Here is a 13501-nt window from a genome sequence, read left to right on the forward strand (position 1 = left end):
ACGATTATGGCTAGAATGACTATTTTGATCAGTACGTAGATCACAATTATTCATTCATTATAGGGCCAAAATATTTTGATTCAACTTTCACATTTAAATACAGAGAGCACTGCTTTCACTTACATGTTGTGCCACCTTACTGCTAATGTATGAATCTCTGCATTACAATAGGACCGGTCCTTATTCAGAGTGCATCTCCTTCAAACAAAAATAAAATTGTATCAACAGTTCCTACCCCGAATTAAAACAGAGCAGTGCCTTCACTTTCACGTCGTGCTACATTCCTGCTAATTAACATTGTTTGCCCATAAAATACCAGTATACCATTTGTCTGCTGTGGACTGCAGCCAAGACATTCAAAGACGTTTTTCACAGGCGTGCACAGCAGCATGGCAACTCTAATGATGAACCAAAAATGAAGCCATCACCTCTCGATCACCACCTGGTGGCACGTTAGCATGCTAACATTTGCTAACATTCATATTTGTCTGTCTATTTCACTAAAAGCCCCAAATGTAAACCTGTTGGTGGCACTAGATAAAAAGTCAGGGGATTGCTAAAGTCAGTAAGAATCCATATTTCAGTGTTTAGACCTCATAAACTTCTGATTAGCTGGAGAATTTTTACATTTTCTCTCATTCGCCTAGCATCAGACAATGTCATGTGTACCACCTTTGTGTATGTTTGCCTGAGTAGTTTGAAGGTACGCCCACTCAAAAACACTAAACGTTGAAGTGGAGGCAATTTTTCGAGCACCTTTTTCAGCTCTATTGACAGAGAGTAAATCCTCACAATCCATGCTGTGGCCCCTTTTAAAGTAAAAGTAAAAGCCTTCAACAAGTCTCGGATTTGCGAGATGCCAGAAAGCATGCATAACAATAGTCTTGTTTTGTCATTGATGTCTGTTTGCAAGCAGTACTCTGTCCCTATTCATCAGCGAGCCACCTTTTGTGCACACAGCATCAGATTAGTGTGCACTTATTTATTGCGTTATATAAACTGCCATCCCTCTGAACCTGCTTATTCACATCATCCTGATTTACCTGCGATGCTGAGTTGTGTTGAAGTTCCACGAAAGTGTCACTGCTGATTAGAGCATGTTAAATTGAATGACAGTGTTGTCACAGTAGAGCACCCATAGTGTTATAAAGAATAAGGTGACAGAATATGTCTCATTCAAGCATCAATAATTTACTAAATAATGAGGGAGAAGGCATTTCCTGCCATCAACTTAGATGGCTTTGGTGTCAAAACAAGCAGCTTTATGGAGATGACACCACTTGACAGGTCCTCTGTCATGTGTACAGTGCTGTCATTTGAACGTCTAACTGACCATGTCAAATTAGTTTGGAGCGACTTATCATGTCACTGTTTTTCAATTTTACAGCTTTGGGATCATCAATTTTGTTTAGCATTAAGGGCATTATGTTGAGGTTGCTGACAGGCTCTTGACAGTTTCTAAATGATGTTTCACATCTTCCAGTGGTTCATTCGTTAAAAGCCATGGCTTTTAGCCAGATGTCGCTTCACTTGCCAGAGCAAGTATACGGAAACAGGCTGGCTGGCTTCTCAGCATGTGTGACATACAGTACCTCTAATAGTACTGATGAAGTTCCTTGACTGCTATCACATCAGTGAGATGAAGCTTTTACAGATATAAGTGCTGTGATTAGTCCCCTGCAGCATAGCAACAGCCAGCGTAGTATTAGAACATGGGAATTTCTAAGCGAGGCCATTAATACTAGTCAATGATTCAGGAAAAAACCGCCCTGGTTAATAGAGGGATCAGCGTGTGCCGTCTGTCTTCACTTATTTTTTTTTATTTAACTCTGTCTCTAAAAATAAAGCCTGTTTTACATGTTGTAAAGTAAATATATATATATATATCTCAAGTAAGAACAGAGAAGGTGGATTAAATGGAATTAAAAAGAGCATGTTGTTTTGGGATTGATGGTGTAATACTTTTGTTTTCCCGACAGCAAAGATCCACTACCAGCCAGCCCTACCCAGCCAGAGAGAACTCCTCACCCAGAACATGCCTGTGGGCCACATGATAAAATTCATAATCACCTACCAGACGGTGAGTGACAGAAGATAAATCACAATTGCACATACGTTCGCATAAATAGTGTTATAAAGATACAAATGTAGAAACATTCATTTGAGACAGTCATTCTTTGTCTTCTAAACAGTTGTTGCAGCTTTTCCATGTTTTTCTTCCCCCAAGGGTTTATCTTTAATTAACAATGCATAAAACGGTTCTAACTCTCACAGGCTCTGCCCTGTACTGGACTCTATGGGCAATTCCCTCCTCAAACACGAGTATGCATTTGGCCTCTGAAAAATGTCCATAAGCATAGCTGACCAGTCAGACGTGCTTACCCAAATGCCCACTGACTGATCTTCTTAGCTAGGGCCCGTCATGTCATGTAATCAATTTCAATTTCTCAAAGAGCACATTCCTCTTCACCTACCCTGCTCCAAATGACAACTCATTGACAACTGCAACACACACAGGGGTCGTTTCCAGCCCACCTCCAGTAAAGGAGGCATCAAGACGATCACACGAGCTGAGCTATCAGACCCGGTGGAACAGCACTTTGAAAGCTATCTCAGTGAGATATTCTCAGACGTGTCACACGGTAAAGCAGCTTTGAGTAGCATATTTGCGGGCGAGCATTCAAATGATGTGTTCAAAGACCTCATCACAGGCTCTGCCTTTTCCACTCTACTTACCTTTTGTGGCCGCCACTTCTGTGTTATTACGGATTGGCGTACACAAATCATTCCCCTGGTTAACTATGTGATGTCTGGCTGTCTTGAATTGGACGGAATACATCTAATGCCAATTTAACCCTGAAGGGGGGTTACACACATGCTTGTTCTTCATCCTCTACTGTGCTTCGGGTGAGGTTTGGCCGATAAAGTCCTATCCAAGAACACTTTGTAGGATGGCTTTGTGAGTGCATCTCCCAAGCCTATAGACAGGTGGGAAGACACCCTCCCACTGAGGTCCGTGCACGGCGTGACGCTGTCACTGTCACGGCTTTGTTCGATGGGGTGACAGTCGAGTTCATATGAACGGTGGTGTGGTTTCGACACCTTGACCGTTCATAAGGTTCTATCTCTTAGACGGGTCTGTGCCTGCTGGAATGACACAGGGCTGGTGAAAAGAGTGGGTGTGTGTCAGTTGTGTTGCACCCCCCCCCCCCCCCAGCGATACACCTACATATCCCCATCTTCCAGCCCTGCTGCTCCTATGGCGCTCACTGACGAGGGTGTAGAATGTTGAGCAACGATTTGTGCAATACACTGTTTGATTTGCACATTTTTAGATAGGTGCCTCCTGATCAGCCAGCTGCATTTATGCAAATCTCTAGTGGGCGAATGGATAGTATTACCCATAGAGTCCAGTAGATGGCTCCACCTGTGCTATCGGAACCTTTTGATTCAGTTCATGGACTTGGCTGACTATGATAGATTATTAAATCATCCATATTTACAAAGGGATGATATGTGAAGCTATTTCAATTCATGGTTCATAGAAAAAAAGCATTTGTAAGCACTGCTTACATGGAAATGGTGGCTGCGACACGTTTCAAGATTTATTGTTGCTCGCAAATTGCAGATGGATGTAGATAAGATAAGATAGACTTTATTGTCCCGAAGGAAATTTGTCTTGGAAACGTACAGTATCTGCTGTTAAAACAATACAAAATAACATATTGCATACATACATTACATACACAGACTGTCGCCAGTCCACAGACACGCACACACAGTACCTACAGTACATGCAAAAGACTGCCAGCCAACAAATAAAAGCATGTGAGTCCTAAAGGGCTCTCGCATGCTCATGCATGGGTTTGCAAATAAGCCGTTTGTTTTCATTAGTGAAATTTGTTAAATTAATAGGGGACATTATGTCATGTTGCAAATTAGTTAAATGGGCCCTTTAATTTGAATATTCCCCACACATTTATTTAACCTAATTTATAAAATAGAAAGCCTGTAGCATACAGCAGTCAATTATTTTGGCACAAGTTCTTTATAGATCTCAACACTTTGTTCAAAATCACACACAATTTGATTTGTTGAATATTTTCCATTTTGCACTCCACAGCCATACGATTAATCAACTAAATGCATGTGCTCCTTGTTAGTAGATGAAATATGTCTACTGTAATGAACAAAATGTCATTATGTCATAGATTTGTGCCTTGGTGTCTTGCCAAGATGCATTTGAATTATTTTTTGTTTATTTGATACTATCTTTCTCAGTTAGAAGTCTTATATATAATTGGAGATCTTTTAACAAAAGTTAACTACAGTTATAAATATATTTTTTCTGCAGAGAATACATATCAAGCAGACTTAACAAGAGCAGCAGGTAAGGGTCAGAAAAACAGGATACCCCCGACCAGTGCACTGAATACTGATCAAGGCAAAGCAAAATTAAGCCACAACCAAGACTGACAACACATATCTTAATTACTGATCAACACAGGTGCAGACTATCAGATTTAATTAGGTAAAACAAGCAAAAGGAAAAGTCACACAAATTGTGTCTGAATTTAGTCCCTAATTATTATATAATTCACTACATTTACACTCCGCAATTTCTTTTTTAATTAAGGGTCCAAATTGTAAGTGTAAAAATGTACCCAATCGAAAAAAAAGACGTTGGTGTCTGTAGCAGGGGTACCTTTTTTTGTTGACAATCCCACAACACATTGCTAACCATTCTGAAAATGTAAACATTTCAGTCTCTGGCTATGCTAAATCAGCGTCTGACATTGACTTGTCGGAGGCTTTGGGCTGAATGCAAAGATCTGGACTTCCCCAAACTTGTGGAGTAATACACTTTACATCGGCATGCGCGGGTACTCTAGAATGCCCGTCCAAATCCAAAATGCAGCAAGTCTTGAGTAAACTTGACTGTGGACCTAAAGGTAATCTACTCTATTAGTACTAATCTAGTGCAGAAAAAGGGTTAAACAGTTGCTAAAAAGGATTTGCTTCTTTGCTTCGTTTAATCCATGTAAACAACGCACAGTGTTTCACAAAGATGATAATTACTGCTGTACAATGTTCTAATGCTGTGGCCCGTACTCACATAACGTAAAAAAGATGTGGTGGTCGCTGGTTGCAAATTCAAGAAAAAGAGAGGAAATAGCGAGGGGTAGAAGACAAGAGTCTGGGCAGAGAAAATGAAAAGGCGTGGGATCATTTCAGGCTGAAAAAAAATATAAAAATCGGTAAAGCATGTCTATTGTAAAACCAAATTAGTCAACCACAATAGCACAACGTCAGTGTTCAGAATTTCTGCAGGGAGCATACAGTCTGATTTCAGCCACTTCTCCCAAATGTACATCTTGCAAACCTTTCCCTTTGCCATCAATTGCGAGTGTCAGTATACTGGGTAAAGAAGCATATTGGCCATGGTTAAAAGCATAAAAACCTTAATGAGCAGAACAAAGTCCGCTGATCTGCAGGCCTCTCACCTAGGCCAAGGTCTCTGAAGGTGTACCTTTAGGACCTGAGGAAAGCGGTTCATGTTTGAAAAATCAAAAATGTCATCGACTGGAAACAGGTCTTGCATGAAAGAGTGTGCCAAATACCTCCATAGTGTGGAGAGAAACTGATCAGTTTCAACAGGAAACATCTGATTGTACTTTTTGCCATTTATTGAGCCTAAGAGGCAATGATAGTTTGGAAGTTAAATTATTGTGAATATAACCCTAACTAAAACATATCAAAATACTCAAGTCCATGTTTCCTAAAGTTCTGTTCTGAGAGAAATTAAGTACATTTTTGCACCTCATTTGCTTGAAAAAGCTTTGTGATAAAGATGCATCCAAGACTAAGCACACACTAAATGACGAGACAGCTGAGTAACTAATTACAAACAAGCTGTGGGTGGCCGTCAGGTCCAGCAAGGCCTTCTCTGCTTTGTACAACTTGTTTTTATGAAGATGGATATTTGTTTGGTTTTATATGTGATAGGAACTATTGTTACGTCCAATGTTGCGCTGGGGACATATTTAGCCGGTGACAGTGTTGCCAACTTGGCGATTTTCTCGCTAAATCTGGCGACTTTCCAAACCCTCTTGGCGACTTTTTTGGTCAAAAGCTACTAGCGACAAATCTAGCGACTTTTTCTGTTGTTGCTGGAGATGTTTCTGGTGTTTTGACTCTGACGTGAAAGCACGTACCGTTCTGCACTGTCGTGAACGAGCAGCGGGTGCTGCCGTGAGCCGCCCCAAAGCACTCACAGGCTACTGTCACAGCAGCCTCGCGCAGCAGTCAGAGCAGAGAGGAGACGCAGTCTCGGCGTATTCATATACCTGCACTCTGCAGTTAGTGTATTTATAGGTGTTGAGCTTCATTTTTACACGAAACAAATAATAACCTTAGCTGTGTTTCAGCTGAAGGACAGCAGTGAAGGCCCAGGTATAAAACACACGGTCCACCACTGCAAACAAGTCAGAATCTGTATGTTGGAAGGGCGATGTCGCTGCCACTGTTCAAACTGCTCTATCTAATGTCTTTGTTTGTCAATCAGGTGATATTGTCTCTGTTTACATTCAATTAAAAAATGCATTGCAGGAACGCAAAACGGATTCATTTTTCTTGTGTAACAAATAGGCTACAATTTCTTTTTGTTTTGCAACCCTGTGTTGCATAGCCAAATCACAAGAAACTATCCTAAAGTCCTTCAGCTGTCCTCCAACAAAACAACATGCATTGAGATCAAAGCCTCTACAATCTCCCAGGCTCTTATTCTTTTTGAACACTGTCGTGATATAGTCTACATTTTCACAGTAACAATGTCAGCTATCTGGAGGGATCAGATATTCACTATCTTATATATTTGCTATTTATATCAATTTAAAAAAATACTTTAGTCCATCAAAATGAGTGTAGATTGTGTTTTAAAATGCCACTGAATTGGGTCAATATATATTTGCATGGCCTTATCTATAAATACAACAATGACATTATGTCATAATGTAAAAAAGTAACTGTGTGCAATAAAGCTCTGAGTGTACCATCACTCAGGCACCGCTATAGTTTAGACTGTAGTGGGGACACTACACTCAGGGCTGAATGGAAATGGCGTGTAATTCACTCTTCGTGTTAGCTGAGATCAGAGCTAGAACCATTCCGGTTTAGATTCAAAATGGCACAAGTGCACAGTGCATAGAAACAGCTGCTAATAAAAGGACATCAAGAACCACCAGCAATGGCTATTGAAGGGAGAGGAAGAGTGAGTTTTGTACTGGACACGGCTATCTTACTCCCTGCCTGAAACATGTCAAAGAAAAGTGGTTTAAAACCTACCTCTCGCTAAAACCCATGACCACAGGAAATCACTCAGACACTTTGATAGCAGATGGCAGCAGACACCTCTCTAGAAGATTATGTAATAAAACTGAGCTGAGTGAGCAGTTCACTGGAACAGTATTGTCCCATCACTTCTGCAAGCCCAAGGACTTTGCATTTTCAGCAGAAATAGTTGAGTCTGCGGTCCTGCCTTGGCTAATCTTCTCCACAGTGGAGGACAGTCCTAGAAGCACCAGCTTGTCCCTCTCAGGATCCAAGTCTTGAGAGGCAGCCTCAGGCTAGGCATCACATCTGTCTCTTCACTTACCTCTGGCAATGCTCCCCAATGTTAATTTTTCAGGGCAACGCCCGTAGCAGCTGAGAAACCACATTATATGAAGCTTATGTGAAGTTTGGATGTAAAAGACTGAACAAAAGCAAATTCTACAGCCTGAAGGTGCCTGTTTGTGTATAGCATGTATAGGTAAACCCCTCCTATCCCAGTAGTGTATTGTTATGTGATGACAGGTCAGGCTAATGATGGCAGCAACCTGTCTTGATGTATACAAAATAAAATAAAAAAAGACAAAAAGGTCCTGTGTTGCAATTATAACCTGGGAGGTAACGGAGGCAGCTGAGCCCAGAACAGTGATGCTGGTGTTTGCAGAACTACAACCCTGTCCAGCATGCTGTGCCTCTTCTCCTCAGTGTCTCCTGTGGTCTAGAGTTGGTATGCCATCATATTTCATGCTTGGTGATAACTCAAAACAGTAGCTCTTAGGACAAATGTCCTGTGCAAAAAGGGGCTATAGGTTTGGCCCTGAAGAAATAATTTGAAAGAAATATTTAATTTAGAGTGCTTTTGCGACTCCAAATATTTTTTTCATTGTATTGTAAAATTGTAATACAAAAATGTTCTTCTTACATTACATTACATTACAGTCATTTAGCAGATGCTTTTATCCAAAGTGACTTACGATAAGTGTATTTAACATCGGTATTCAAGAGAACTACTAGTCACCAGAAGTCATAAGTGCATCTCCTTTGTTAAACAAGCATCTAAGAGCATAAACCAGAGCAAACGTACAGTGCAGAAACAAACTAATACAATTAAATAACAATTAAACTAATACGAATACAGTGCAACAAACTGTTAAGTTTTGTCAAGTGCTAAGTGGAAGGCTCAGGGTAGCACTTCTTGAAGAGGTGGGTTTTCAGCCTGCGCCGGAAGATGGGCAGCGACTCTGCTGTCCTGACGTCAGTGGGGAGTTCATTCCACCATTGTGGGGCCAGGACAGAAAACAGCAGTGACCGGGTCGATCGGCCGCAGGGACCTCTGAGCGACGGGGGAACCAATCGCCCCCGAGGCAGCAGAGTGAAGTGGTCGGGCGGGGGTGTAGGGCTTGACCATGGCCTGGAGATAGGAAGGAGCTGTTCCTTTCACTGCCCTGTAGGCTAGCACCAGAGTCTTAAACTGGATGCGAGCTCTTACAGGGAGCCAGTGTAGAGAACGGAGAAGGGAAGTTGTGCGGGAGAACTTGGGGCGATTGAACACCAGGCGAGCTGCAGTTTTCTGGACAAACTCCAGCGGTCTGATGGCCGACGCCGGGGCTCTGGCAAGTAGTGAGCAGTAGTCCAGGCGGGAGATGACAAGAGCCTGGATTAGCACCTGCGCCGTCTCCTCAGTGAGGAAGGGGCAATGTAGGCTATTACAGCAATACTTGGGAGAGTGCAAGCACAGTGCAACGTAAATAAATGTATTTTCTTTTGGGCTATTTGGTATTTAATTGTTATTTTGTGGTCTGAGCTAAAATTATTTAAACTAAGAAGTAAACAAGATGTACTAAGACAACTGGAATATTAAATACATTTCTTGAACGAATCTGATCAAGTCAGTATTTCTAGGATAAAAAAAATGTTAAAATTCGGTTTGAGACTCACAATTACCCCGTTTTTAATGAGTAAATCTGCTTGGATGGATAAATGAACACACATTCAAATACAGTACATATGCAGATACATGCAGAAATAGGCATACATCTGCTTGATACAAAGATTGCTAATATAATTCTATTGTAACATTTATTAATCACAAAGTGAATATATGCATTATAAAAAAATGTCAACTGATGCTCACTCAAAACAGCCAGTACTGTCTAAAACCCTTGGTCGCAGGTTCCTCAAAGTCACTTATTATTACATGAGGCAGGTTAGGATAAGGTTGCCAGCAGGCTATACATAGCGTGTGCATGAGAGACAAATACTTATTATTTGATGAGATATTTGTATTACATTTGAGGGTGTCGTCCTATCCTAGGAAGTACCATAGAATGGTCTTGACATTTGATGTTAAAATTATAAAATTTGCGAATATTACCGACTAACAACCAATATATAAAATAGGTTGTTTGTACACAAAACATAAAATGTCTGTATATATACCTCATATTGTCATTTTGGCTCTTTTTATTCAGTTCTCCTACAAGATTATACTTTGATTATACTGTATGTTTTATAGTAGTTTAGTACCACACAGTTACTCTACACTGTATGACATGTATTCCTCACACAAAACAACCGTAACTTCTATCTATTCCCTGTGCTGGGTGAAGACTTCATTCAGTCTTTTTACCTTTCTAAATGAATGCGCTGGCTCTATCTATAATGAGAAACCATGGCAACAGTCAAAGCCTCAGTTTATAATTTATTGCAACACGTTAAAAAGCTATTTTGTAATTACTACAAGGAGTGACTTCAATATTATTTTCAGCGACTCATCCTCTTAACACAAGCTGGAAGAAGTAACTTCTGTATCACATACGCAACCGTCTCACAATCCTATTTGCTATTCATTCATAATGCACCTTATGGTATGGCAATGACTGTTCCAGGTATTAACAAACTCCCAGGCATTACTAGTAAAACTGAGTTATGGCTTGGAAAAAACTTTAATTAAAATGCATGAAAATAAAGATTAATGGTCTTAACCATGTTTATTTGGCAGGTGGCTGTTCAGTCAGGAACACTCTTGTCATAGATTTTTATCCATTTATTGCAACAAATGGAAATACAGTTATACTTGGCTGGTGGCTGCGCTTTTAAAATGCTCCCTAGATTAGCCAAGCAACTACTAAGCCAAAACAGTTATGTGAAATATCTAGTATGTGTAGCAGCGAGCCTGCTGCAGACCTCAGCTGTCGGGTGTAACTTCTTGGGAGGGATGCAGAAATGCATCCCAAGAGAGGTCGTACTACCTAAATCAAGCAGTGAAACCCAGCCAACCACTTTCAATTTATTATCATGCATGGAGGTACTAATGCTAGTCTCCAAGGTAGCACTCATAGCCTTTTGAGCTGCGATTATCTCTATAATTCCTGGGTGAACATAACGTTCATAGGCTGCTGAAGACCACTGACCCATAGCTTTCAGAGTGGATGCTGGGACAAAAACAGCTGCGGAGCTACACCGATGTGGAATGAGTGAGAACTGTATAGTTGAGGAGGGAGTCCACATCGTTTGCGGAGACAGAGTTGGGTTGTGAAGCAAGACCTTGATATGGCTTTTTACTTTGTCGGTCAGAAACAAGGGTTTGTCTTGCCTCGCGCCAGGACGCTGTTGCAGGTATACAGGGTTATAGAAGATAGAGGACAGAATGCAGTGTTGGTTAGTACGATAACAACAGTCGAACCTTTACCTTACCTTACATTAAGGTAGATGAAGTACATCTGAGCATCTACTGTGATATCAGAAATTGTAATATCATGCAAAGGGTCGAAAGAGTGTGAGTTGGTTGTGAATTCACCACACCGGAGGAACCCAAAGCAGTGAAAAACACGGCCTCCAGTAAAAAATACACATATGAGCCAAAACACCCCAGCCTTAAGTGAGACACCAGTTTGTGTACTAAAAGGTATTGAGAAGGGAAGACTAAAGTCTTCATTCATTGCTTCCTGGATGCTCTTTTTTTAGGCCGTTGAACAGGAGGCGAATGGAGGAGCTCCCAGGCAGGCTACATACTGAGGGATCTGCACATCTTAACCCTTGTGTTGTCTTAGGGGTCAAAAATGACCCGCCACTATGTTTAACTGCATAGGAAACCCCCTTAAATGATCTTTTTTTGACTTGAAATTCAATGACTTTTCCTAGAATGACCCCGACATGAGAAAAAGTTAAGCATTGCCTTTGTTCATGTTTCCATAAAAGCTGTACACCAACAGGGTACAAATCTTGTCTTAGGGGTCATTTTTAACCCGGCAGTTATAAAATCATTGTCATCCTACAGAAACCATAAAAAACTCACCACACACTCATAACTCACAACACAATAGTTCAGATGCTTTTTTACTACCGACTTTGATTCTTAACCACTGCAAAGCAATGATAAAAGTACATGTATTGTGTGGTCTCTATTCACTCTATGAAAATGATTGTTCCTACCTAACATATGCATCATGTAGCTAGACTTAAGACTTAACACCTAAAAGTGACTCGCATGCTTAACATCATCAAAGGTTAGTTTGAAATATATTCAGCCTACATTTCCAATTGTTTTAGACGAGATGATGATTGTTTTAGATTGTTTAAGCTTAATTAGGAGAACAGCATATGCTGATAGTGGTTTCAGGGCTCACACATACAGTAAGATAATAGAACAGATGTTTCGAATTGCATTATATGCGGTTTTAGTATTCAACATTTTATTTGCAAATTCACAAATGTACTATTAATAGCGTTGATCCCTTTGAAGAGATTCTGTTTTGTGCTAAACACGCAGTGACCAGAAATCATCAGCTTGGTCAAGGATGCTTATCTGACGCGCCATATGGTTTGTCATAGAGAACCATCTGAGAAGCTGTCATTGGAAACTATTTGGAAAAGGGCAAGCACTTTAAAAAAATAATTAGCAGGTGTTTGGATGAACCCTCTGTCAATCAAGTCTTGCCAAAGCCAGTCGGGAGAAGAGCAAAACACATCTTTTTCTCAGAGAATTGCCTTCATTGTCGTTACTGCTCATCTACTACGTGTCGCGTCACACACACCTAAACCACACTCGTAGATGTCAGTAACTCCTCGCAGGAAGCTGATTGGTCTGGACAGTGGTAGTCCAGACAAAAACACATTACTTGAAGCCTGCCAAGATGGATTTTCGTGTGGTCTTGTGATCCTGCGAGAACCCAGCTGCTGTGCAAGATGACAAGAATGCTGGCAGAGTAAGGCAATTTAAGAAAATGTTGAAATTCAACATTCAACAGTAACGTTTATGGAAAGTGGTGAGTGAACCAGTTGTGAATATTGTGTTCATTTTAACCTTTGTGTGACAATAAGGTTCTATTCAGCTTTTTGGTGCAGTTCAATCCCTTTGGGTAGAGGTCTGCAGAGAAAGAGATGGCACTCAATATAACTTGTGCGCAAGTGATTTCTAAATGGGTTTTGTGCTTCTGCAACCACTGATATATGATGAAGCTGTGAACTATCTCTGTTTCTCTCTAGGCTTTTTGGAAGGAGAAGGGCTTCTCTGGGGAAATTGTGGCAGGATCCTCCAGTGGGTGTCCATTCTGTGTGACCTTTGATGCCACCAGCCCCAGCGGTAATGCTGCCTTGGTAGGCTTCATCGCCGGCCAGCAGGCTTCTCAATGGAGCTCCGAGGAGGTAATGAGTTATCAATGTGGAGACAGATTTAAATGATTCATATTTATCTATAATTTGAAAATATCATATTATGTGCTTATGACACAGCTTTCCCCCGGGTCATCAGTTTGAATTTCCATTGTAATTCATTAAAATCACATGTTAATGCATAGAAATAGTAAATGAGAAAAATAATTGATGCAGATTTTTTTCCATCATCGAGTTGATATGTTGTAATTGTATTTAGTTTGATAGTGGATATCAGCTGTGGTTTGCTAGATAGGCACAACGTGTGGAAGGGCATGAAAGATTCCATTACCAAGAGCTAATCCTGAACTTGCAAGTCTCCTGGTGAAAGGAGACAGTTTTCATTAGCGTAACTCTGGGTCCCGTATAGGTTATATTGTTGGGGATTGGACCCTTTAAACTGGTGTGTTGAGCACCACAATTGAGCACTACAGGGTTCTGGTCAGAGTCATCAGTTTGATCTCAATACTTTGCTGTACATTGTGTACCACTTGTAATGCTTCAATTTTGCAGTTAAGTG

The 13501-nt window shown here is 40.7% G+C and overlaps 1 protein-coding gene across 1 annotated transcript in view; it reads left to right on the forward strand.

The window, feature by feature from the left end:
* The window catches only part of LOC306710290 (putative flavin-containing monoamine oxidase A), a 39261-nt gene that overhangs the window by 13256 nt on the left and 12504 nt on the right, over positions 1 to 13501 (forward strand). Inside the window, exons 8-9 of the mRNA XM_079178729.1 lie at positions 1980 to 2080; positions 12817 to 12975. Of these exons, the coding sequence (XP_079034855.1) occupies positions 1980 to 2080; positions 12817 to 12975 (260 nt within the window). The remainder of the gene's footprint in view (positions 1 to 1979; positions 2081 to 12816; positions 12976 to 13501) is intronic.

The sequence above is a fragment of the Pholis gunnellus genome, assembly GCF_910591455.1.
Source record: "Pholis gunnellus genome assembly, chromosome: 18".
Classification (NCBI taxonomy): Eukaryota; Metazoa; Chordata; class Actinopteri; order Perciformes; family Pholidae; genus Pholis; species Pholis gunnellus.